Here is a 26,913-nt window from a genome sequence, read left to right as displayed (position 1 = left end):
GAAGAAGGTTCTGAAGGTTTACCAAGAATGCAGCTACCATGGTAGCTTTAGTGTAGACTACACTATAGTGTAGTGCGGACCATTCTGGCGCTTAATGCGTTGTGCCCAGAATAACACCAGGCACACATGCATGTGATGTTTCTATGACAAACAACAAAATAGGTAAGTCAGGTAAATTTATACTGAGTGACATCTCAAATACTTTTATCAAAATGTTACTGGACTGTTTCCCAAGATTGCTCTGTATCATTACACTAAGATCTGGAGTCCTAAGCTTCACTGTTGAATGAACATTATATTGTTATATTGCTCATTCTCATTTGTTGTCATTTAATCCACGGAAATGACCTCACAGCAGTGTCCTGCATATCTACTTGAACTGCACATGCACTGTAGGATGTAGGTACCATTTTCAGTACGGACAAGGAACGTTCCATCCATGTAATTGCTCATGGGGCACATGTTACCACAGGGTTACTGTTCTCTGAGGATTCACATGGAGACCAGGGGCTGTGCTCACATTTTCACTAAGCTGTGTGTTACAAGGAAAAGAGGAGATTCGAGATTTATGAGTAAATCTTCCCTTATAAAATTCCCTAACCATTGTTTTTCATATTCTTTTCCCCAAAAGCAAATGTGCCTTGCTTATTTCAGTGTTATATTATGAAATTGTCATGTGTTATTTCTGTGGTTATACTGAGGTACATGCCAGTGGTAAAGCTTACAATTATTGGTTAATTGTAGGGTAATACAGCATCATCTTCACAGATTTACAGCACCAGTTGCCTAGTATGTATATTTGACAGTGCAGGGAGTAGTAGCTTTTGGTCCATACTCCTGGAGATTTAGTCAAAAGGATGTGTAGAAGTTTTTGCTCAATGTATCTAATTAGCTAGTAGTGTGATTGGACATTTAGTAAAACATACATAGTTTTTAAATTGTATTTACCTCTAAACTGATGATAAACTGTTCTATGGACTTGGATGGTCTTGAGTTAAAGAGTTAAAAATTAGTAATAGTTAAAAATGCATCCAAGTTCTGTTTAAGCAGTGCCAATACATGTGCTTCCACTGGCTACTACATACAGCAGTGTCTTCATTTTAAGCTATGTAATAAATGAGAGTCTGTGCTACAGGTCCATTCTGTGTAAGAATTTGAGATCCTTTTCAGTGTTACTTTCATGCTGAAGATACTTGAGTATTTGGAGATTCACTCAGATTATGCTTTAATTTTGTAAAGTTGAGTTGTGCAGCACACTTCATTTTTTAATCATTTTATTGGTTTTCTTATCTTTTGCAATTGTGAATTCTGTTTTTTTGTTGTTGCTGTTTTGTTTTGTTGTTGTTGTTTTTAATTTTTAGCTGCTGACCTGAACATTACGTCACATATTCCCTACTCAATTTTTGTTTATAAGAGCCATTTCAAACTTAAAGTGATTCATGGTCCTCACTGTATTCTCTGTTCAGTGATACCCATATTCATATCTATTACTTATCTGTATTTTAAGACTATGAAAAGACAGTGACAGTTACATCTCCACTTCAAAATAATTCTCTCAAGTCCCTTCTAAAATGCAAATAGGTCAACTCTTGTCTTATTGTAATCTCTTGTTAAAGAAGTTCACTTAAACTTTTGTCAAGCCTTTACATTACCTAAAGCATTGTGATGATAAAATTGAAGAGTTCTACAGCCATCTGCAGGAATGCATTGATACTGTGGCAGAATGGTGTGGCACTGTTTATAGTGAATTTGTTCCTCAGGTGAGAGAGATGCTCATTGGAATATAATGGATAGAGAAGTATTGATCATTGCAGATTCATCTAATTTCAATATAGAAATCAAGCTTGAAAACATTACTACATCGTAATAGTATACAGCATAGGATTTTCCAAATCAGAGGACAGAAATTTAATAAACGTTGTTAAACAAAAAATACACAATATTCCACATCTGGCTTTGTTAGCAATCAGTACTTTTATGCATTTTTGACACAGAGCATAAAACCATTGTCTCCATTACTTAGAAGTTATCTTAGCAATGTCATAGTGTAGTCTGGTAAATGGTTTGACAGTAAATATACTGGGGGACAAAATGAAGCTTGCGTTCAATGACGTTGTAACTGCTCAACACAATTACAGTGCATTAACGAAAGCAACTGCTCCGATATCAAAGCATTGCAGCTTGCAAGGAAAGTGACAGCTGCTAAAAGCAGAAAGAGTAAAGTGAGCAACAGACATCTTACAATGAAGCATATAAAATAAACATGCAAATATTTTGTTTTTAATGCACTAGTACCCAGAGTTCCCAAAATGGGATGACAGCCATGACAAGGGAAGCTACCTGCTATTTAACACTATCTTCACTTCTTTCTGAAGAGACTGTGGATAAATTATTGGATTTTATTAGGATTTCTTTTAATTTGGGAGAGAGGTTAGGGTTGGTTTTGTTGTTTTTGTTTTGTTGTTGCTTGTTTTATGTTGGGTGTTGTTCTTTGTTTTGTTTTGTTTTTGTTTCTTTCTTTCTTTACACTTGGAATGTCAGTGATAACAGATCCAGGTCTTTGTATTAGCCTTCCCAGAGACTAGGCTAGAGAATTTCTACCTCCAACAGCAGCAAAGATTATAATTACTAATGAGATAGTCAGGAACCACTGTCTGAGTTCAGTTGCTCACAAGGCGGATCACCATGTGAACAGTGCAGCTGTAGGTTTCATCCCACAGCAGTTCATTTAGGGGATGCAACCAAACGGTCCATTGACTGCAAAGGTCAGGTTAGATAAAAATCTGAAATAACCTACTAGAAATGTCTTGGAGAGGTGAATGTATGTAACAGCAGAAAAAAAAGGCACTCATCAAAAATACTTGCTTGTTGAGCTTTGACAGTTATGGAAAAAGTGAAGTTTGTGTTGCATGGGCATGGATAGAATTATTTGGGGAGTTCAAAGAGACAATTCTTGGCTTGTTACCATAGCAAGGGCAAGTACCTTGAAAAAAGAAATTGCAGGGAGGCTGCAACTCTTTAAGAAGAAGAAAACAAAATTTGACAGAGTGAATGTTTGTCACAGGGATGTATAGATGTGTGTGAATTGCTTTGCATGACATTGCTTCTGTACAGAGGAGAAACATATTTGCAGTATCAAAACTACTTTTCATTATGTTTATTATTATCAAAAAGGGTTTTTTTGTTTGTTTTACAGTTAGTGCCTTCCCCAGTCTGTCCTCAGTTTTTTATTTACCACGTAGAATGGAGAATCTAAATTCAGCACACTAGATTTAAATATATAAATAAAAATTGACAGTAGTTTTTCCGGTGTTTTTGTTTAATATGTTGAGGCATGACACAACAACAACAATTCCTGGCATGCTAGCGTAAGTTCACACCAGCCTGGCTTTTGCAGCCCTCTGATTCCCCCCTGCCACAAGTTTGCCGCGGCTGTGACACTTGCAGGCCTGCTCCACCATGGTGCAGCTGATGCCCTGTCCATGCTCATATTTTTCTTATTGACAGTGAGTGTTCTTGCCAAACGCCAGGGACCATAGTCACATCTGTTTGTCTCCCAAGCTTGTCTGAGGCTGCTTAGGAACACTTTTTATCCAGAGGGCAGCTTTAACTAGGCCTAATACTCTGGAAAGCCTCTATTTGTAAATGCATACAATGAGGCGACAAGTTCTTGTTGTCGTTCCTTAAAAATTATTCCATTTGACACTGCTTGCTCCAGTCCCTGTCACCAGCACGTCAAAAGCCAAGTTTTCAGGCAAGGTGGTCTTAACAAGTTTTATTTTTTCCCTAATAAAATGCCTGGCTCCCCTCCAGAGTACTATTTATAAATGATAGCTAGAAGCAAGCTAGGGATAAGTAGAGAGAAGTCAGGCAAATAGCTATATTCCTTTCTGTAATCCTCGCTCTTCTGATTTAATGCTAAGGAACATAATGCTGAACTTAGCCTGATTGAGGGTCAGAGTTCTCCCTACTTTCTAATACCTCCATTACTAACAGTTCAAAATGTACTGTGTGGCTGAAGTATAATGTTTCATTTCATCCAACCTGCCAGTTCAATAGCTGTGATAGTTCTTGTCTCTTCCTCTTAAAAGCCCTGGCTTTTTGTTTTGCTGCAATCTGAACCAACAGCGCAGATCAGACGGTGAGACCTAGTGAAAGTAAACAACACGGCTTTAGCACTGAGAGTTAGTCTGAGGTTTGATGTTAGCGGCCATAAAAATGGATTTGACAAAGCTTAATTGGGGCTGTAGCGTATTGTTCTTTATTTGTGGCACATGGTATTTTCGACGACAACAAAGAAATACCCACTCTCACCTTGTCTGGTGATCGCGCTGCTGCACTTTGCAAAGACGAATGATTCATTTACGCTGAAGGAACAAGGCTGCCTTTCAGACATTCATTGATTTAAATTAAAAAGTAACTGCTGTGTTCTACATGAAGGGTGACAACAATAACAAAGTAGTCCTTACTTAGTGTTATTTGTTGCAACTCTATTTGGTGTGCCTGGAGGAAAAGTGGGGAGACCCAAGTACCATAATCTTACAGATCAATAATCTAGATATCTCAATGTAGTGTAACAGATAATCAATTCAGGGTAAAATAACTCAAATGCTGCTAGCTGTTACTCCTGTAGCTTGGGTCCTCAGGTTCAATTGCCTGACTTTATTAATTTTTATCTTTCATCCTGCTTGTATTGCTGGACACTTTCCCACTTTTTCATTCCAAAGAGAAAACACAGAGTTGCACAGTGTTTGATGTATCATTTACCACACCACTTATTCTGTATATAAGTGCATTATTCATTGGTGTATATAACATGTTTAACATCGGTGTTATATAAATATTCATTCCTCCATATTTTGTTTAAATATTAATTTTCTTTATTGTACAGTCAGTTACAGAAAAGTTACAATTATTGATTTCATTCTGAATTGAGAACTGAAATTTAGCACCACGCTAGTATCCTGGTTGTACTGCATTCGGTTTCTGGGTGTTAAAATAAGATGCAGTTTCAGCTTGGAAGAACTCTAAGGAAGAAAAATTTTGATTTAAAGTAAGAGACATTTGTGCTGAAATAGTTGACTTAATAACTGAAGCTAGAGTGCACTTCTGTGTGTATCTTTTTTTACTGGCATATTTTAGTATTTAAATAAAAGCACTGAAGTACATTCTTGCTAGTTTACTGTATTTTTCTCTTACATATGTAGAAGATTGTACATTGCTTTTTTTATCAAGACATTGTTTTCCCTCTTTACATTATTGATCAGATCTGAGGTCTCTCAACATACATGGACATTTGCTATTCATTTAGATGCAGAACAGCTTAAAAATGTTTTTAAATGCAGTAAAGGATAGGTCATATACCCACACTGAAACAAGATCCCTTGAGTGACAGAGTATTACTGTGCTACAGTAGACTATCAGATGCAGTTCTCAGCTTGTACTTTTATCAACTTTCAATGCTGCTGTGGTAAAAAGTTCATGGTTTTGAATAGCATTTATGGAAACATTAAAAGTATGACATAAATTATTCCATTTTTCCCTTTTCTGTTTTAGTTCTTCACAAAAAAAAAAAAAATAATAATAATGCAGGCTACATATATTCCATTCTACAGGGATTGTACACTCCTGTAAGAAAAATCATTACTAAAATTCTCCTTTAAGATTATCTCCTAAAATTCAATATTTGAAAATTCCGAATTTACCCTCTTTTGTGGTACCTGACTGTGACTAGCTGGCTGGAGTGCAATAAGTGCTTGTCTGTCATCTTCTACAGCCCCACCAATTTTCCAGTCTTAAAGTGTAAATTCATAATTGTTTAATGTGCAGACTGGATAATGTGCTCTATTATATCATTCTCACAACTAGCCAATGAATTAGGAAAGGGCAAATTGGTGTGCTACAAGTTGACTTCATATACCTTTGAAGAGTTTACTGTTTCACGTTTTCTCATTCATTCTTCATCTTACCTTAAAAGAAATTGATAATACTTTTCCTGTAATAAATGTTGTTCTGACAGTTAGGCATTACTAGCCAATTGATAGCCTACCAACAATATTGTGATCTCTTTAGATAATTAATCTTCGCTATTTTCCTGTCAGGAGCAACAGTGTTTTTGTTTTATGTTGAGCTAGAAAGATCGCCAGTTTTGAAAATTAAAAAGCATTCCTTTTATATTATTCATTCCAGGAACAATTTATGATGCTGCATTTAGATACTGAGCGCTTGTCAACAAACATAATTATGCTTCGATATAAACAAGATTGGTGGCTTCATTGTGCAGCTTCATCTTGGCTGAATGTTTTGATATAGGTTCAGATTATACAAGCTGTGTATTTATGTGACATTTTTTGTCCTTTGTTAATAGTTTTCTCCTATAATTACTTGCAGGCAAACCAGTGTGCATTTAGGATCATTGTGCATGGGAGACATCAAACGGAGAAGGAAAGCTGCTCCCCTGCCAGGACCCACAGGTAACCAATTTCAGTGGGACAGAACACAAAACACAGTGTTAAATCTGTAAATACAAAGCAGTAGGTCAGTGACCCAGGGAAACGCTGGGTAAATTCAGTAACTTATTATGTAACTTCAGATTTGTCCTATCCCTACTTGACAATGGAGTTAAAGAAATAAATATACTTAGTTCTCCCTCAGACATTCCCAATTTGTAAATCTATGTAACATGGCACTTCTTTAAAGAGAGTGAATCTTTTTTCATATACTGAGAATCACAGGCAGTAAAAATCACTGCTTGTGTCTGTTTAAGCATTACAGGTTAGAAGACATAAGGTATCTTTTTTCTGTGAGGAATTTATATGAATATAACAAGTATCCTGTACCATTAAATCACGATATGAATTATTGGGCAAACAATTGAAAATGTAGAGATAAGCTTTAAAACTAGTGCTGTATATTAAATAGGAGGCAAGTTGCAAGCACATTTCTGAAAGATTTTTACAGATGCGAAGTCACAACCATTGCATGTATTTTGCTGATGTCACAGCTGTGAAATAACTTTTTCAATACCTAGCAGTGATGTATAGGACTCTTGTCAGTTTGTATTAATTATTTCTGTGCATACTGGAAGGATTAGACTGCATGTGTGTCTGTGTGGGGCTTTTTCTATATTGGTAATATGTAAATCTGGATTGCACATGGTAGTCGTATATCAATTATTATAGCAACATATGCAATGCATCTTCAAGTATATTCTAGATATCTGTCTTTAGAGAAGCCTAATGTTTATATTCGAGCTGAATTCCCCCTCCTGAAATTTCATTGTTTTAAACCTCAGTGGCAGAAACAGACCAAGAATAATATTAAAAATGTTATTAAAGCACCTTAGTGGCAGCAGTATGGAAAAAGAGAATGTCTGGGTCAGGTTCTAAGACTCTGAACATATGTGAAGTGAGAAAGAAAAATACTTAATGGCTGAAGAGAGAATAATATAATTATTTCTACAAGGTGATTTTCACTTCACAACTTTCAAGTACTAAAGGATGTCATTTTGTACTAAGAGGGTATGAAGTATCATGAAATTCATTTTATTACTCATTTTACCTTGTACTTTCAGTGTTCAGTATTTTATTTTACAAGCTGGTTCCTCTGTGTAACTTTGCAAAGCCAATATTTTGATACTAAAACAAATATATTCAATGTTATGTATCTATATATTCACAATTTCAGAGGCTGTGAATTTCTAAGACTTTCTTTTATGTGGAGGGTGACAGAGAATAATGGTGGGTAAAGGTATCATATGACGTACCTTTTAACTAGTATGTAGGGTTATTTTCTTTTCAAGTTCAAGGTAATCTTTTTCAATTTTGCTCCCTATAGAAGGAAGGAGGATTTTTACTGTGTACTCACACAAGCTTTTTTCTGCATTTCATCACTGTAAATTTTTAAGCAAATAGAAACTTTGGTAAACTTTGACTAAACATTTACATATGCATAGGTAATGTATAACATTTTGTAAATTACAGTTTTCTTCACTACTAATCTTGATACAACTTTGTTGTTCAACTGTTATGGGCCTTGTTTGTTTGTGCGTGTCAATATTTTATTCCACTTTATGAAAGGAACAGGGTAGAATTGGAAATATATCTGGAAATAAGGATAAAAAGAATGATTATGTTTATTATTGAATTATTCTCCTTTAAGTGGCTTTAGCAAAGGTACAGGAACAGAAGAAGTAGATTTTATACAAAAGAATTTGTAGATAAACTGTTTTCTTGAAAGAAAGAGGAAAAAAAATATATGCTTACTTGAACACCAGTTGGAAAATGAAAGTTAATTATCTTCCATATTTAACATCATAGTGAAACTTGAAAGGCTGTCTGTAAATGAGTGATTAACTGCAATTTTTTTCTTGACCTGCATGAGTTTCGTATTATTAAAGTTTCACCTAATATAAGCCAGTCCACTAAAGGAAAAAAAAAAAAAAAAAGTATTTTCAAAACCCCGTGGTTTTTGAAAAAAATGACACTGGGTACAGTAATTCCTGTAGTGCTCTACACAGTTTTGAAAATAGTCATTTAAATGTTTAGATTCGGTAGTACCAGAAAGAATGACTGGTGATACCGATGCAGTATTGAAATGTGTTCTCTGTTTTTGAGTCTCAAAAGGGTAGCACCTGCTACTTTCAGACATCTTACAGAGCTATAGCCTTCTGGAGCAAGCAATGTTATTGGTTAAACATTTATTAATTGTGACAAGAACACCCAATTTATTTCAGTACTCCAGCTTATTTACTGCTCTTTCACCTTTGTATTTTGTATTGAAAAAGTAAAATGAATATTGATAGAGTTAGATATTGATTTCTAAATTTATAGCCTGTTCTCAGACTGCAGTCAAAGTCACATACCAATAGGTTTGTGTATATTAGTAACAAAGGATGTAGATTTACTTGTACAGCAATGAGAAACTATTGAAGCAAGAAAGTCTTGAGCAGCACGGTGCATTTTACAGTTTGAAAAATGTCATTTGTAAAGGTGAAGAAAAGCTGTGTTGAAAAGCAATGAAGAAAATGGGAGATAATATTAGGTATGGATTGTTAGGAGCTGACAGTACTGAGATGGTAGGGTCCTATTCTGGCTTTTTTATTTTATTGAAATAAATATTCTGATTTGTGAATACTTGATATAGCCCCATCTGTGTGTTACCAAAGCTTAGATAGATAATTGGTTTAGCAACTAAATAAGGTACTAGGAAAAATTGTTTACTTCCTACAATTTTTTTTAAGAATCAAGTGTTATGCATTATGAATATATACTTTTTTGCACAGCTTCTTCCGTGAAATCAATATTATTTCAGTGATTCAGCAGTCAGATTTGGGGCCAGGTCATTCTCAATGACTTTATACCTTCTCCGGCTACCTGAGCAGTAGAGCAATTTCAGATGACACCCTGACATATTTCATTGCAGCAATACAGTGCCCTCAAGTTTGTACAAAAAAAAAAAAAAAAAAAAACAACTCTTAGGCAAGCTAATAAATTATCATGGAAATAACGCTATCAAAACTGGCTTCCAATACCAATGAAAATAATAACAAAACAAAAAAAAAATCATAATTTGTATGCAAGAGAAAGGACGTTCTCAGTAAAGTATTGTTTATACTTGAAATGCATGCATTAGGAATGCTTACAGTAATTTCAGTGAACATCTTAGATTACCTAGTTAAAGTCTCATATCAAGCCAGTAGATGCTACAGAATTTCAGATGCCATGTTCATATACTGTGTATGCATTCACCCCAGTTCCTTTCCTAGTGACTGTCATCTTCTGTGCAAGCTTTATTTCTCACCCCACTTCTGTTCAATCCCCAAGACCTTTTAGAATGTTTTTTTTTTGTTTGGTTGGTTGGTTTGTTTTTGTTTTTAAATCAGAAACCTCTAAATCTTGCTTGCTGGAAATTTTCTTCGGTGTGCAAATTCTGCTTGACATCTGTGGGATGTTAATAACTTCATTTACACAGTGTAGAATGTTGGATCCAGAATTAAAAAGGTTAAGTTTTGCTCGTATGCATTACAAATAAACATTTATTTCTATTTGAAAACGATTTTTTTTGTCTGATATTTACATTAGTGTGCTTCATGGTTTGGAGCAGGAAGAAAGTCTGCAAAATCTATTTTAAAAATATAAAGCTATTTTGTAGTTAAAATGCAAAGATTTTTCATTAAAAATGTATGTTATTATGCATTTTATGGGCAACTTAACTAAGACTGATAATTTTTATGAAAAACACATTTCAGATGTTAACATCTTTGTCTGGATAGCATGTTGCGTTGCTACTCTTCAGGCTGGTACAGACTGAAATGACCAAGCTAAGTGTCTCATTTTAAAGAATGTGTTTTAATGAAAAATATGACAGATTCTTAATTACAGTAGAAATACTGAGCACTCCTATAATGCCATCATGACTCACTTTAACAAGGTAATCAAAAGGGTACATGTTTTCATTCCTTTTTAAAAATTGCCAACGGAACAGCTAAGCAAACTATTTTGCTGATGCTTAATATGTCAGTGATTAAAAATCAGGCCTGAATATCTGCAGTACCAAAATGATGATTTGAAAAAGATTGTGATTACAGTGTGATAACAGAGGTGTCTGAGGGTAAGTTTGTAGTGAAGGTCAACTTCCTGAGATAGTTGCAAAAAAAGGGAAAACTTCTGCTGACTTGGTTGAACTGGCAGTAAATTTCCAAAATGCTAGCCAAACTATTTTATGCCTACTTTCTTTCTAGTTTGATTCATTGCTTTTCCATCTAAATGTACAACTCCATAGACAGAAATCACTTTTCACAGAGCAATACAGCACTGACATGTTGTGAACACTTCACCTTACTGTGTTTCTTCTCCTTGGTCTACCAAGGTCCTTTCTGGGGTACAAAGCCTATCTGCTTGATCTTCCAACATATGGATGCTCCTTGATACTCTTTTTTTTTTTTATTAACTGATTTCTTCAGGAGATGGAATTTTAGGGACTTCCTGTTTCGTTTCTCTTCTGCTATCGTATTGTTTCACTAAATCAGTTCAAAAATTAAAAGATCGGGGAATGCCATACAGTATTTGAAACTACTGCCCTTGCAGAGCAAAAGACTTTTAATGTTGAGCAGAGGTCATCGGTTCAAGCAGGGTCCCTTTCATATGGTCACCAGAGTAACAAGGAGAGTTCAGTAGCAAACTTCAGAAGAAAAGATCCACAATGCAACAAGAACCGAGTTTATACTGGGAATTTGCCAAGGAATTTCTTGTGATACAGAGAAAAGGAGAGAAGACAGAATTCTTCAGGCTCTATGCACAACCAATACTGAAGAACCTTTCAGATCAGCAGAAAACTATTTTCTACATGCTCTCTTCTCCCAAAATGCAAAAGATTCAAAAATAATTCTCCAAATGACTCTGGGAGTCTTTCCTAAGATAGTTGTTACTTTCTGGCTGTGGAAAGCATTCCAATTGCCTTCTGTCCACAGAAGGCGATCTTTTGGACTTCACCTTCAAGAATCATAAACCGTCTTAGCAGAGAATATTCCCAGTGTCCTTAAAGACAGTATTTAAGAAATTTCTGCTAGAAAAAGGCTAAACCAGACTTTTTGTTTTCAAGTTCCAAAGATACATCTTGGTAGGGGATTGTATGCATAAGACATAACTTCCAATGAAGCTGAAGGTATCAGTAGGAATATTCATCCTCTAGGTGCTCTGTAAGTTCTGCTCTTTCTCCACTAGGTACCATAAAAAAATGGTGCCCCACAGAGAAGCCACCTCCATTTTACATGCTTTTTTGTTGGTGGTGCTTTGTTTGTTTGTTTGTTTGTTTTTTTAATCATTACCTTTTCCATATGGGCTGATGCCATAATACAGTTTTCCCCAGAACGCTGTTGGTAATACGGTATAGATGACCTGTTTTAGCATGTAGATAAAGGGCAGGTTATGAGAGGAAATTATTTTTCTCAGGCCCATTTAATATAAGAATCCTGTTTTAACAAATTCTTCAAATTACTGGGAAGAGTTAATGAAATGAGCAACACTTCATATTCCTAGAACTCAACCAATAAAAGTGGCACATGACACTTCTGTCACCCTGCTTTAAGTTGATACCAAAGGACTTCTCTAGACCAGGAAAGGTTCGAGAGTTAAAATGTGCACTCAAGAGTACTCCAACCACATAGGCACAGAAAAGGCAATAGAAGTGCCTATTACCTCCAGTATCTTGGCACTCCATCCCAATTTGGTTTAAGATCGGTTAGAGCTACTGTAATGGGTGTAGTCATAATATCCATTCAATCCTCAATCTTTCCGCTGAAATTAATGACAACCGAGCTGTCCATTTGGAGAATATTACTGTCATTTAAGTTCTTTCCCTGTGGGATTCAGTACAGGGTTACAGTTCTTTCAGAAAAGTCAGGGAATGCTAATTAGAAGCGAGCAATTTTGCTGTAAATTCTAGGTGTATTGAGCAGAACTTAGGAATGCTTCCTGGTGGAAATGCTTCTTCTGAAATTAAGTCTACTGAGTCTTTCTGTCAGTATATCTGGGAAGTGAAGCTGACCCCAATTTGGACCTAAGTGAAAAGATGGGCTTGAATTTCAAGAGATTACCCTTACCAAGGAATAAATGGGATTCTACTAATTCTGTCTTTCTCAAGACTGAAAAGGCAAAAGGTACTTTACCCACAATGTGGTCTGATGGAGCATGGGAGGGGAAGAACATCTGGAATCCCAGCTCCAAGTGACCTGTGGTGCTAGAGATGACCAGTTTAAACCAGTTCAGTGCCTGACTTTTCATCAGTGTGTGGATTTACATTGGGAAGGTTGGAAATGAATATAAAATTTAGGGTCTATAGTGCAGGGAAGGATGCATCTACCCATGCTGCAATTGTGCAACCATTCCTTTAATACACCCAGCAGTGGGGCAATAGGAATGAAACTCTAGCAGTGCCGACATTAACAGCATTGTGGTGTGACTGCTGGGTAGGTATGGAGGTTTCCAGCACCACCTGAGGTTCTGACTCTGTCCTCTGTGATGTTCTTAACACTGTGCCAGCTAGAGCAGAATACAGCGCAAGCTATAAGTGGGACTATAATTATTCTAAGATTGTTCTTTAGACACAATGTTTGATACCTCAATGTGAAGCATATGTAAAAGTCTGTTCTAAAAATCAAATCTCAAATACTTAGCTAAATAATATGGTATTTTCATAAGTGATTTTTTTTTATTATTTATGCAGCTATAGAATACTGAATTGTGAAAAACACTGGAGGTACTGATGTTAAAAATACCAGTACGTCTGTCAACTATGTCACATTGCTGACTTTATACAATTATCCAAAATGGTTTTAAGCATCTAGGCAGTCTGATTCTCATTTTGTTAGAGAGAACTGGCATTAAAAAAAAGATGCACTACAGCGACATGTTATTTTGATTATGTTCCTTCTAAAATGTATTGTGTATCAAGATCAGTCCCTACTGTTCTGAGCTCATCTGTCTAGTGAGAAATCAGAAAAGAAAAAGAAGAGATGGAATATTAAATGCTTTCAGAAAATGAGGGGGAAAGTGCACTAGCTTTTAAAGTGAAGCAGCATGTATCGTTTCGCCTTCCATTGGCTGTTTATCCAACATCAATACAACACTTTAGGAGCCAAATTACTAAACAAGCTGCCAATTAGGCTTGCAGTCAGCTGGATAGATTAGTGGCTAAGAGAGGCAGATACAAGATTTTCATCTCTTGAGCCAATTACGCAAGTGAATTACCATCCACAATGCTCCTTGGAAGATTTGAGGTAGAAAGACTGACTCTGCTGTGATAGACATAAGTGAGATCCAGGGTAGGGGGTAAGGGTTAGCAGGCCATGTATTGCAAAAATTACCCAAGCAAAAAGAGATCCTTCTAGGAAAGGATTTAAAGGATTTAAGGCTGCTGGGAGCGATAGAGGAGGAAATAATAGTTGTGGTATGCTCTGCAAAGGCATTGCTGTTCTACTCACAGGTCTTAATCATATAAAAGAAAGATGAAAGGCCAAGACTATATTTCTGTACAGTGTCATTTTCTCAGAACTGTTTAAAAAAACATTTTCTTAACATCAAAAATAGTTTAGCAGCCAGAGATTACTTCAGTATGCCTTCATTTTTTTCTTCCAACTGGAATAAAAATATATTTTTTTTTTTTAAAAAAAGCATTTTCTTAAATAAGGGTTATTTAAGAGATTGAACCTAGCTATATTCTGATTTTATTCACTACAATTTAAACCAAACATACTTGATGTTAGTCTTATCCAGAAATTGGACCATACAAATAAATATTGTCACAGTAATAGTTGATAGGGTCACAGTTGCTTTATTATTCTATAATAAATGATAACTTAATTGGTGAGCTTTTAAGTATTTTAGAAGAAGCATTTTTCAAATACAATGGATCTGTCAGATAAAAACTGTACGTGGGCTCATTTGTTTCCTGCTGAGATGGTGCAACATTGTTTCTTAAATGTGAAGCAAATTTAAAACCTGAACTTTTGCAAGCTGTTGTATCCAAAAATGATTAAACAGATGTGGAGCCTGCAGCAGCATTAGACCTCTGATCTGATTTTAGCTTACAGATGGAATTAAATTAATTCATGGCAATCACTGTAAAATCAAGGGTATGGCACTGAATGCTAGTGTACTGTTTAACCAGGACATACCTGTCTCAACAGCTGTTAAGAAGAAATTGCATACCTTTATTTTTCACTGAAGCCTGCGTTTAATACCATCATAAATATCATATCAAAATTAAACAAATGCGATGACTTCTTGGTTTTCATGTGCTAATTTTGCTTCTTCCTTCTCATAGGTACCATGCTCCATGTATGTAAGGTCATATGCATAATAAATGTAGGCCTTGAAGAATGCCCATTCATGTACACCAAAGTGTATTGCTGGTATTGTGAAGTGAAGGGATGCAAGTGGAGGAATTTTATAGTGCTGTCCTTTCAAGCAAGCTGCTGTTCCTCAGTGTTAGCTCCTCAGTTGTGTAATGGCAACCACTCCTGCATCCAGACAGCATCTGGTAGATCAGGAACCAGATTATTATGGTTGCTAAGACTTCTCAGTCTGTAAAAGGCTTTGCACAGGGAATTCCAACAAATTCTTACTACAGAGATTTCCGTATAACTCCTGCAACACCACTAAACCTCATACAGCAATAAAGTCAGAAAAAGGCATCCCTGCTTTTTTGCTTAATACGATGTTGCATAGTTATTTTTCGTGGGATGGCACAATGGGTTGATTTTGTTCTTGCTCCTGGGTGGGTCGAGACTGAACACGTCCCAGAGGTAGCACAGCCCTTTTCAAGGCCAGTGTGCTTGGACTATTCTCTTTAAAAGGGCCTACTGGCTAGTCCAAGAAGTGCCATGGGCATGAATTAAAAACTGAACTTGAAGATGAATATTACAAGGACAATTACTGATTTTAATTAGAAAATGAAAGCCCAAAGCATAGGAATGAGGGTCAGGGGAATAACAAACAGCGTAACATGATTTTTAAGAGCTCTTTTCCATCATGCAGTCAATCAAAGATGCAAGGTTGTTTTTTTCTGTTTGCTTATTGGCCATGGAATGGAGGAAAAGGGCAGTTATGAATACAGCTATCCATATTCTTCTCACTCAAGTAAAATATTGCATTACAAGTTAACATTCCTGCAATTTTCATCCATCATTTGAAAAATTTAAGACAGATGTAGATATATATTTAGATAAAAACTGACTCTACTGCAAAAGAATGTCCTGCATACACTAAACCTTTTTTCAGACTTGAAATAAAAGCTATCTATATCTACGTTATTTGCATGAAAGAGTAATTAGTCAATGTACATGCCCACAAAATAGGCAAGTTGGGTGGCTTTTTGGTTTTGCCTTATTCTTATTGTTGTACAAAGTCTCCAATCACAGTATCCTTCGGACAGTGGACGCTGTTTGATTGTTTGCCCAAAAGTGAGTTGTGAAGCCAAGTTTGTGGTGGTTTCTGCTCTCTTTCTTTTTGTTACAAATTGGCAAAATGTAAGAATAAAACAGAAGGCTTCAGGGCAGGTCTTAGTGTTCTCACAGGAAATAGAAAAGTATGCATGGTGGAGTAAAAAAGATTTTTTATATACATTTTAGAAGCACTTTGTATCTGTAAAAACAAAAAGTATTCCAATTTTCCTGTTAGTTACAGGAAAGAAAAAAAAAAAAAAAACTATATCAAAGAATATCAAAAATAGAAAGATGAGTTTGTTAAATAACATGTTACGGTACAGATTATTCTTTCATATATCTTTTGTGTGAGGTTGATCTAGATGTCTTGAGAATTGAAATTCATGTAGGAAGGTATATATTTTGCAGGAAGAAGTCCATGGGTTTTCCTCCAAATAGGATAACAAAAAAAAATTGCTTTTTTTTTTTAGCTCAAGCTGTGCTTTGCATGCCATCCTAGCAGCATTTCTCTTTGTTGCCAAGCAGCATTATGAATCATTTAATATTCCCAATACTTATAAAATACACTTGTATACTTGTTCTGTACTGCTTGATGGATCTCTTGGATCTTTCCTTGGAAGTTTCCCCATTAATTGTACCACAGACACTAGAACCACATTTCTTACCATGAGTTGTAAAGAGTAGACCAAAACGCGCTTCCTGGATTTTGCTTGTGAGGTTTTACCTTTATTTTTGTTGAATGGTAGCCTTTCTTCTTTTCACCATTTTTTGAGCTAGAAAGTACAACTAAGAAGGTTGCAAAGCCTGTGTTGTGTATGCCAGGCAGTGTCAGGGAGTTATCTGTATGAAAATTGACTCTGCCTGTGGGGGCCTGAAAAGAAAGGAAGTCTTGGTCATTGAATTCTGTGCTGGTCAGTTCAAGAGGAACCCTCTCGGGGACAGGAGTCGTCTGACTTAAAAGCCTTTATTTTAAGCCTAGCATTAAGCATAGCTTCAAACTAGTATTAAAGGACGCCTTCTCTCAGTACGTTTCCCTTTTTCTTTGACTCAGGGACCGAGATGCTTGGAAGCTTCCTACCTTTCATGTGGCCACTGTTTTGCTGAATCTAAACAGATCTGTAGTGAATAGTGCTTGAGTACTGTACATTCATCATCTCAATCACTATCAGGTTTTTAATGTGCACCTCTCCTTTTGACCCTCTGTCTGTGGGGGGGGCTTCCACTGTGGGGCTTTGTTTTCATTTTATGTTTGCGTGATAAATGAGGATTTTCAGAAGAGCTTGTTCAACTTTTGTTGTGTTCCTGTTTAATAAGTTAATATAACAATGAGCCAGCTGCTTGTCAGTAGTAAATACTTGATTGAAGACATCATGTTCTCCAAAAGCACAACACCATGGTCTCCTCCTACAGTACTTTTTAAGAAGCAGTACGTCAGAATAAGTAGGTAGAAAGTTAAGCAGATAATGTTTGAAGCTGGGCATGTGGTGAGTTCTGTTGTTCTATTATCAGGGGAAGGAATGTGTTGAAAAGAGCTGAAAAGAAAAAACAGCTGCCTGTATAAAAAAGCTCATGTTACTTCAAAAGCTTCATCACTTTTTAAAATTTTGTATGGTGTAACTCGTTAAGTTCTACTGAAAATTCTTGAAACAAATATCATTTGTATTCCTCATGCAAGACAGCTACATATGGGAAAGCTTATCCGTGCATCATCTCCAAAAGTCTAGCTTGAGGATCTTGGTTGATGAGGGAAAAAAAACAGTTTTGTTACTTGACATTCACATTTCTTTATGCTGTAGTCATAAGAAAATGAATCTGTTACATTATACTTGCAGTCCTGACAATCTCTTCAGTAGTGTGTGCACAGCTTTTCTGAGTTCTCAGTTGTACAGGAAGAGACCCAATGTTACTGAAAAATACCAAAAAATAAAGATGGATATATTAAACATCTCTTGCATCTTTAATAAAAGAGAAACTGTGTAAGGCTATGGCTGAATTTCAAAATTTTAGACCGCCTATTTTTATCTTCTGTGTAGCATCTGTAGTTGTTTAATCAAAAATATTTAATGTGTTTTACTGAAAGAGATCTTCTTGAGCATTGATAAATATTGCTGAGAATGAAAAGATGGTTGTGACATTATGGTGTGCCTTGGTTTAGTAATTTTATAGGACCACATATCTGGGCAATCTTGTCTGTGTATTGGTAGACTTGTGCAAGGGGGCACATGTCCTCTGAGACTGACATACAACCCACTGTATTGAAATACAAAAGGATCTGCAGCAATATTTGTCACATCTAAAAACTAAGCAAGACTTCAGAAACATTGAAAATAAAGCAAAACCTTAGGCTGTATTATTTAGACTCATAAGCAGTGAGGAGGTCAACATGTGCAAAGACAGCCTGTTCTAGCAACCTATTAGATGAATTAGGAGAATAAGAAGGTTTAAAGCTTTAAGGGAGATTATCCTGCTATTCTCCACATGGCAGGCAGTGCTGATTAATGCTGTGTGTTTCTTTAATCTCAGGGTTTGTAGGTGAAAACACCCAACCAATCCCAGAAAACAACATTGGAAACCGAATGCTTCAGAGCATGGGCTGGACTCCTGGCACAGGCCTCGGACCAGACGGCAAAGGGATAGCAGAGCCAATACGAGCCATCCAGAGACCAAAAGGACTCGGACTTGGATTTAGCTGACAGAAATATACTCTGGCTGCCAAGTAAAAGTAAAGATTGAAAGTAATTTAAAAAGACAAGGGAAAAAGTTGCTATCTTGTGTTATTCATTATGATCAGCAGATCCAGTTATTCTCTTCTCAAAGATCACTGAAGTCTTTGTGCTTCACATCAGCTACACCAGCTGCAAACTACAGCCACAGCGGCAGAACCGGCGTTTGAATCTAACTTTACAATGGTGCTAAAGTGTATGAACACTTGTACTTTTTTATTTTCTCTGGTCTTAGAGTTTGTATTAAGCATAAAATTCAGTATATTCACTTCTTTTCATAAAAGCTTCTGACGCAGCAGATTTTAGTATCTAAGCAAAATTTTTTTTGTACATATAATTTCATCTCAAGAGTCTTGATAAGATTTGTCAAGGAAAATGGAACTTTATACAGCTATTGTGTTTTCCCCCTTTTCAGGCAAAATTTCCAAACCTAATATTTCTAGCGTTTAACAGTATTTGAGGATAAGCTGTCATTTTGCCCGTAAGATATACATGTTTCCAACTGGAAGGTGATATGTTATATAGTTTTGTATAAAAGCATGAAAAATGGTTTTGTCATCATAGCAATGCCATTCCAACATCGTAATCTGGCAGTGTATCACAGTCTTCCACGTTCAAGCTCAAAAGTAAAGCTTTTATAATTGTTTTTACATTTACAGGATTATCTTTTTTTTCAGCAGATATTTAAATTTAAAGTTTATTCTGAGTTTGGATTTCTATTTATATCAATAATCTTCAGTGTGTCCACATTTAAGAATAATATCAAATTTGAACCTGGAAATTGTATTTTAAAGATAACTTTATCTTTCAGTGTTTATATACCGGGGTTTAGCATATTTTAAACAATGCAGTCAGTGTTCAGCGTTCGTTTTGTGATCGTGCTGTTGTGAGTGAGCCACAATCTTTAATGATCATGAAGAAACAGAAAAAGGACAAGGAGAAGCAAGATTAGAGTGGAGGAAAGGAAGGGAAAAGATACTTTGGCATCTCACAAATCTAAGCTAGCAATTTAAAATCAAGAGGGATCATTAAGTGTTTTAATCAGTATCCTAATGTATCTAATGTCAGCAGAAGTAATTTCATTAAGCAGTAACCAATCAAGCTCCTAGGGTACTCTTGGTCTGCAGTATAAAACAAATTCTACTTTAAAATTAAATGATAGGACTGAAGAAAACTGTTGGACAAAGGAGAAAATCCTGACGCTGTTGTAGTCGTTGGCAATATTTACCCTGTTTACACAGGGAGCAGGATTTGATTTTTCAGTCTTTTTTTTTCCCCTTCTCTGCTACCAGACTGCTTAGAAAAATATTTACCTCTAGATGCTTGCAAAGATGACTCCTTAAAATAAAGGGAGCACAGCTTCCTTCATGTGACTGTGAAATATAGTGAAGAATTTTAAGTATTTTTATTACTTGTCTTTTTCTCAGCTTCACCAATTATTTCCACAAAGATAATGCTAGGAAAAGAAAAAGTGGCAGCATTATAGCACTGAATTTGCTTAAAAATAATGTTCATCCTTTCCACTGTGAGTACTGTCAGTTTGGGAACATTCCTTCACAATTACCTAGAGTAAAAGATTAGTACCTAACGTTGTTTTTAATGATAGCTGAATGCACATGTTCTCTGAGTTTCAGAAGAACTATCAATTGTTGTTTCGAGCCTTGGTATCATTGTGTGGTTTTACTTTTTGACACGATAAGAAATTTTAAACAGGCTTGATATTTATAATCAACAGCAACTTTTATGGAGGGTTTTGGGGCATAGCTTAATGTAAATTAGCCACCTCAAATATCTCTTGCACAACTAAGCTGAGTTAAACACATTCCATATCTAAAGAATTTCAGGGCCACGTAATTGCAAATGGCCAAGAACCTGGAGTTCTGCAGACAGCAGAGGTGCTCACTTCTGTAATTGTGTTGGTTTTGTTTTTTTTACAATAATGAATTTGTGTGGCACATTCCCATTCTTTCAATGCAAATGTACTGCTAGGGCAACTGAAGACCTCTTTGTCTTGTACACTATCAGAAATTCCTTCAAATATTTTGAAACATGTGAGTTAAGGACAGGAAGTTCATATTTTTCTAATTGTTCTAGCTCTAAAACTGTAGAGGAATATTGATTTTCTCTTAAAAACTCATTCTTGTTCTTTGGTTACAACTCCAACATATCTTGGGTAGGAAACTTTAAGTATGGCATATATAACGCTGACGTATTTCTGTGCATTTTATCATCATAGTAGTTCCTCAAGAAATCAGTCTGCAGCTCCAAAAGTGCTTGAAAATATTTCCTGTTTTATGAAGATAAGGGGAAAATAATGGATACTTGTTGAGAGAAAACCTCTTTTCAGCTTTCAGCTCTATTCATCCATTCAAACAGATACACTTGAGCATAAAAATAAATAGCCTTAATGGAAGAATTATTTAGTAAGATCAGAAATCTTATAACTTTTTGTTTTATATCAGTGTTAGAAATGATTAGACGTTAAAACCAGTCACATTGATTTTGGTATGGAGATAAGTAAACCTTTGTTTTCCAACAGGTATTCCTATAGATGCCACAGCTAACAGTCAACTTCATCTTCTAGAAGCTGTAGAAGAAACTGATTTATTAAAATATATTAAGCTAGCGTTTCAAGACATTTTAATGTCACAGTAAAATTCCCATTCAGGCTCACACTATCATTTTTCTGGTTTTCCACATCTCACAGGAGTGATTTTAAAGATATTCCAGTAGTGTAATTGTGCACAGTTAAAGCTAGTGTTAAACAAAACAAAAACGCATCGCTTTTTGTTTTTTTTCTTCATTTTTTAAGCCACTGCAGTGTTAGATGGCTTTGAAACAAGTCAAAGTACTCGAATTTTTTTTCTTCAGGTTTTTCCCATACCTAACTTGCATTCATAATATGACACATGCCATAAAACTGGCTCACACTACTTTAAAATACATATACAAGTGTTTTCAGATAATAATTCCTAATGGCTGTGATACTGAAGGTTTTTATGCCTATATAAATAAATATGGAATCATCTTGTATCTAAAAGTTACCATCACTCACCAGATTCTTTCCATTTAGGTGTTTGATTAATTGGTAGTTCAGCTGATAACATAATATTCTGCCTGTGCAGAATGTTTAGTAAAAAGAAAAGTGCATACAATATTATTGGCATTGCATTTTGCTACATGTTCATTGTGTCTCAGTTCTGTGAATTAAGCCATTAACTGTTAATAAAAGAAACACATGAGTGGTTTCTGGCAGAATCCTGTTTTTAAATAAATATTTGTTGAAGTCAGAGAATCATTATCAGTATGCTTATTTTAACAAGTTTGTCCCTGCATCCATCTTTCTGCAATTAGGTCAATAATGGGTGTAGAATGGCAGTAAATAGCTAATAATATGTATAGAATGCTTTGCTTTAACAACACAAATGCAAGATGAAATAAAACAATTAGACTTCATTCTTCATGGGTTTTGTATGTTCTTTTCTTTAAACTGCACTTTTTGATAGCATTGTTATTGCTCAAGTGAATGCAAAAACTTTGTTTCTGAAAATATAATTAAGGTTGCTAATATCTTATAGCAAGTACATGTATATTCTGCTAAACCTTAGAGAGTTGTACCTTCTTACTCTCATTTATTTTCTAGCTGGTTATTATCCAGCATAAAATATTACACCACAATGTCACAAAATGCCTTGTTTAAAGTGTTTGCAGTACTCTTGTTGTTATCATATTCTTCTAAGACGTTTAAATACAAGTCTTTAAGTATGTGTAAGTATGTGTATACTTTGATAACTGTACCAGGACTGTATGCTCTCTCTTCAAGCACGTCTCCAAAACTGTTGCTTCTCAGAGAATTCACGCTACATTTGTTTTACCTTCCTGCTCCCCATGCTCACTGAGTAGTTTCAGTAAAGCCGTATGAGAAATGGGGATTCCTTCCCTATCTTACACTAAATTCAGGAGACCTTTTAATTAGGTTTTCATTCACAACGGTGGTTTTGGGAACAGTGGCATAGTTAGCACACAGTGACTACAATAGAAAAGGTGCCCACAGTAGAGTCCCATATCTAAAGGCAGTGTATGTATTCAGTCTGTACTATTCAACTTAGTGAAAAGCACAGAATTATTTCTTTGTCTAGCTGTAAAGATAATCTAACGTGTTAAAAGAGAAAATGTCATTCTTAAAGGTCGTCATGTTTTTGCTTTGAATTCTCTGTGGAAGAGCTTTGCTGTGATTGTTTTTGTTTGTTTGTTTGTTTGTTTGTTTTTACAGGTATGGTATTTAAGATTGTTTTTTGTTGTTGTTTGGATTGGTTTGGTTTGTTTTTTCATGACATATACTTTAAAAAGCCTTGGAGGAGGTGCAACAATTTCAGCATGGATGTTCTGCTTAAGTGGTTGGTTTTGCCTTTTTTTTTTTTTTAACTAGAAAAACTGTAAGCTTAACAGCTTAACAGCATGGATTTTTATAGGCTTTATCTACACTATAAGAGTTTGGTAAAACTGTCAACAAACTTTTTAGTGTAGGTCTGCAACGAGGAAAACTTTACCACAACAGTGAAAGTTTCATGATTAACTGGCAGTAGGATAACTCTAGTGGAAATGTTTGGGCTTCCTATGAGTCCCTTCTGTAACTGCAATAAAATAGATACTGCAGGTACTTTGACCACGGTGGTAAGTTGCTTGTCAATCTTTAAGTAAAAGACTGAAAATCACTCAGATTCTTTAAACTTGATCTCCTGCCTCTATGAGAACTGTGATTATTAAAAGCTGTGAAAAGTGATTTGAATTAATATGAGATATGCCATCTATTAGAAAATCATGATTTTGGCTTGACTGTTTATAGTATTGTTATGATGAATTTAAGTAATGTGGAGTCTGACTTCTGAAACTGTGAATATAAGTCGTTAGTCTTCAAGGATTTTGTTTTATTGTCATATATTTACACTGATTAAGTATATGATCTTATTAAAATGAGATTATCTTTCAGAATATTTGATCATATGTTTATATGTTTAGTTTAGTGTGCTTTAAGTCATCAGCGTAGTCCTTCATCCTTGTCCTTTTTTACTGAAGAAGCATAGCCCTATATATGTGTTAAGTGATAATGCCCTGTGGTTTCTCTCTTAGTGTTATCTCATGTATGTGCTAAGTGATAATGCTCAAGATCATTTGTACCAGTCTAGTGAAGTTGTTTTTCAGTACCTCACCTGGCCAATTTTCTGAAAGGCCTACTGCTGCCTTTGTCAGTTACTGTTCAACACTGACACTTCAAATTGAAATTTCTTCCACCTTGACAGGGTGTTGTGTTTGCTCAACCCCAAACTGATGAAGACTGGAAGACATGTAACACTTTCGGCACCTAAATATCTCCATTGCCTTCAAGATGGAGTACTTCATAGGTCTAAAAATAAACATGCATGCAAATGTTTGAAGACTGGGGCCCTAACTTCCTTCTCTGTAATAGAAATGAGTCCTCAATTTTCCATGGCATTAGAGTTCCTGCAAGTCACTGGAGTGACTTGAGTCAACTGGATTGTGCTGGCCCATCTTCACAACAACTGATTGGCTTCTCTACCTAGTTCACCATACTCCTGTTGGTTTCTCTCTTGCACAAACTTTGCTGTTTTCTTAGGGAATATGCTGGAAGCCACAGGAATTTCTCTTGTTGCATTTGCAAGTAGCAATTCACAAAATTTCTATTCTTTACTACTAGTTTCAAGTGTTAAAAAGTAAGTTTGAATTCCACAAGTGTTGCCTTATTTTTTTCTAAATGCTCCAGATTACTGCAAGCATCTAAATGTTCTACAATTTTTAAAGTAAGTAGAATGGTTATCAAAAATTTTATAAATGTGCTCTCTGTATATATGATGGTGTCTCACATTTCTAATAGTAGATATGATCTACAACATACATATGTAAGTATAACTAACACTAAATGTACAAATTGCTTGAACAAGAATAGCAATAATAGTGTGTTGATTTGAACTGAACTCTAGTAGTCCCACCATCTGTGAGAACACTGCTAATCTGTTGTTTCCTTTCTGTATGCCATGATATGCCTTTTTACTGACAAAAGATATTTTGAGAGTGAACAAATAATAATTATAAGGGTTTTCTTAATGTGATGCAAATAATAAGTAACAAAAGTATCAGGTTGCTTTTATACTCTCTCTAGTGTAAATTGATTTATTTTTCATATACTCTTTGTCAGTGAGTATATGAATACTAGTAGATTACAGTTCTGATTAACTCAGTTTAGGCAATTTCTACCCCTTACACACAAAGGTTACAATGCCATGGTAAAGGAAGCCTCCTTGGATTTTTATTTTTTTCACAATCCAGAATAGTGGCTAACAGAAGAACTTTGGCCAGAACCATATTTCGGTGATGTATTTGGACCTAGTGAGTCAAAAAAGAAGAAGCTTGCAAGGTATTACTTTGTAGTAAAGCAAATTAAGTTATCTGCTTGTATGAAAATTAACGTGTCTACACAAATGAACACCCATACATGATATAGATGTAGATCCTTCCTGAGAATAACAGAATAATACATAAATTTATTACATGCTGGGCCATTTGTTAAGCTGTCAACCACGTACTTCACCAAACTGTAACAAAATCTTTAGTTCTGCTAACCCACGTTACTTAAAAGGGGTGAGGTGCTTTATGAAAGTCAATAAATCTGCAATGTATTGTTTCATATTCTGTCTTTATGTAAACCTAGCTAGGTTTTTCAGTTGTCTTCTTCCTAATCAGTGGTAAAGTGCATTTAATAGCTCACTTAAGGTGTCATCCATTACTATGAGTTACTGTTAGAACTAATTAATAGAGCTGAAATTATTTTGTAATGAGAAATTGAAGTATTGCAGTGTTAAAAAAAAAATACCATTCACAGCTAATTAACGTTTAACAATGCAAATAAGCTGATAATTATTTTTCAAGCCATAGAAAAATTCTGTGACACTTCATATACTACCTTTGTGATCCTAATTGTTTCTGAAAAATACCTTTACAGAGAAATACTCTAAAGAGATTTCCCTGGACAAAAGGCAATTTCTATGCACACAATGAATGAGAGCTCTTGTTTTGTTCATATGGGTCCAGATTCAGCAGCTATGTCTTACAGTAAATACTGATAAAGGAAAAAGCAAGGATCATGAATATAATTGGAAGGAGGAAATCATGTGAGATGTTGGACAAAATTTCCTATCTGCTTAAAGTCAGCTGCTCTTAAGGTAGTGTAGGTATTACAAATGCATCCCAGGTGGCCTGGTGTCATAGAATCAGCTTGGGATGGAAGGGGCCTTGAAGGCCATCTAGTGCTAACCCCTGCCATGGGCAGGGATGTCACCCCCTGGAAGTTCGCTCTTCCAAAGTTTCAGGGTCCTGACCTTGCTCTTTGCCAAGCCCATATCCCTTGAGATCTCAAACTCAACCAGGGCATGGCCACAGCAGCCCAGGCTGCCTCCAATCTTAACCTTTTTAACAAGTTTGTCTGCACTGGTGAGCACCAGGTCCAGTAACACCTCTCCTCTGGTTGGTTTGTCTGATACCTGGACCAGGAAGTTATCCTCAACGCACTCCAGGAGTCTCCTGGATTGCGCACAGCCTGCTAGGTGGCCTTTCTAGCAGACATCTGGGTGGTTGAAGTTCCCCATCAGGATGAGAGCATATGAGTGTGGTGCTTCTTGTAGCTGAAGCCAGAAGGCGTCATCAACAGGCTCCCCTTGATCAGGCGGCCTGCAGTAGGCCCCAGCCACAGTGTGTCCTTGATTGATCTGGTCCTTGATTTTTACCCATTACCTCTCAACATGTTCCAGGCTGCTAACAGCAAATGAACACTGTCAGTGTATTGAAGCAAAATATATTTTTAAGTCATGGTAATATATTTATACATGGTAACTTGATGCATTTTAAACTATCCATAAACAAAGGAAATCTGGCAGTCTGAGTGTAGTAAAAGTAGTGTAACAATCCCTCAAAAATCAAGCTCTTTTTTTTTTTTTTTTTTTTTTTTTTTTTTTTTTTTTTTTCCCCAGGTATAATCACCTTGCTTGTTACTGTGAGTCTGTTCTCAGCCATGAGGTCACAAGGCCCTGCTGTGACACCATGGCATGGGGTTACAACATGCAGTGACACTGCTCCAGGCAGTGCGTTCACAAGGTCCTACTATGACTTTGTGCTGGGCAGTGGATTCACAAGGCCCTGCTATGACTTTGTGCTGGGCTGTGGGTCCATAAGGCC

The 26,913-nt window shown here is 35.9% G+C and overlaps 1 protein-coding gene across 1 annotated transcript in view; it reads left to right on the top strand.

The window, feature by feature from the left end:
• The window catches only part of GPATCH2 (G-patch domain containing 2), a 116,022-nt gene extending 93,900 nt beyond the window's left edge, over positions 1-22,122 (top strand). Inside the window, exons 9-10 of the mRNA XM_084516202.1 lie at positions 6,391-6,473; positions 18,467-22,122. Coding sequence (XP_084372328.1) covers positions 6,391-6,473; positions 18,467-18,636 — 253 coding nt within the window. The 3' untranslated portion in view covers positions 18,637-22,122. The remainder of the gene's footprint in view (positions 1-6,390; positions 6,474-18,466) is intronic.
• Positions 22,123-26,913: the final 4,791 nt, after the last annotated feature.

The sequence above is a fragment of the Aythya ferina genome (genome assembly GCF_964211825.1).
Source record: "Aythya ferina genome assembly, chromosome: 3".
NCBI classification, from domain to species: domain Eukaryota; kingdom Metazoa; phylum Chordata; class Aves; order Anseriformes; family Anatidae; genus Aythya; species Aythya ferina.
The sequence above is the reverse complement of the archived record's forward strand: the minus strand, read 5'-3'. Positions and strand labels throughout refer to the sequence as shown.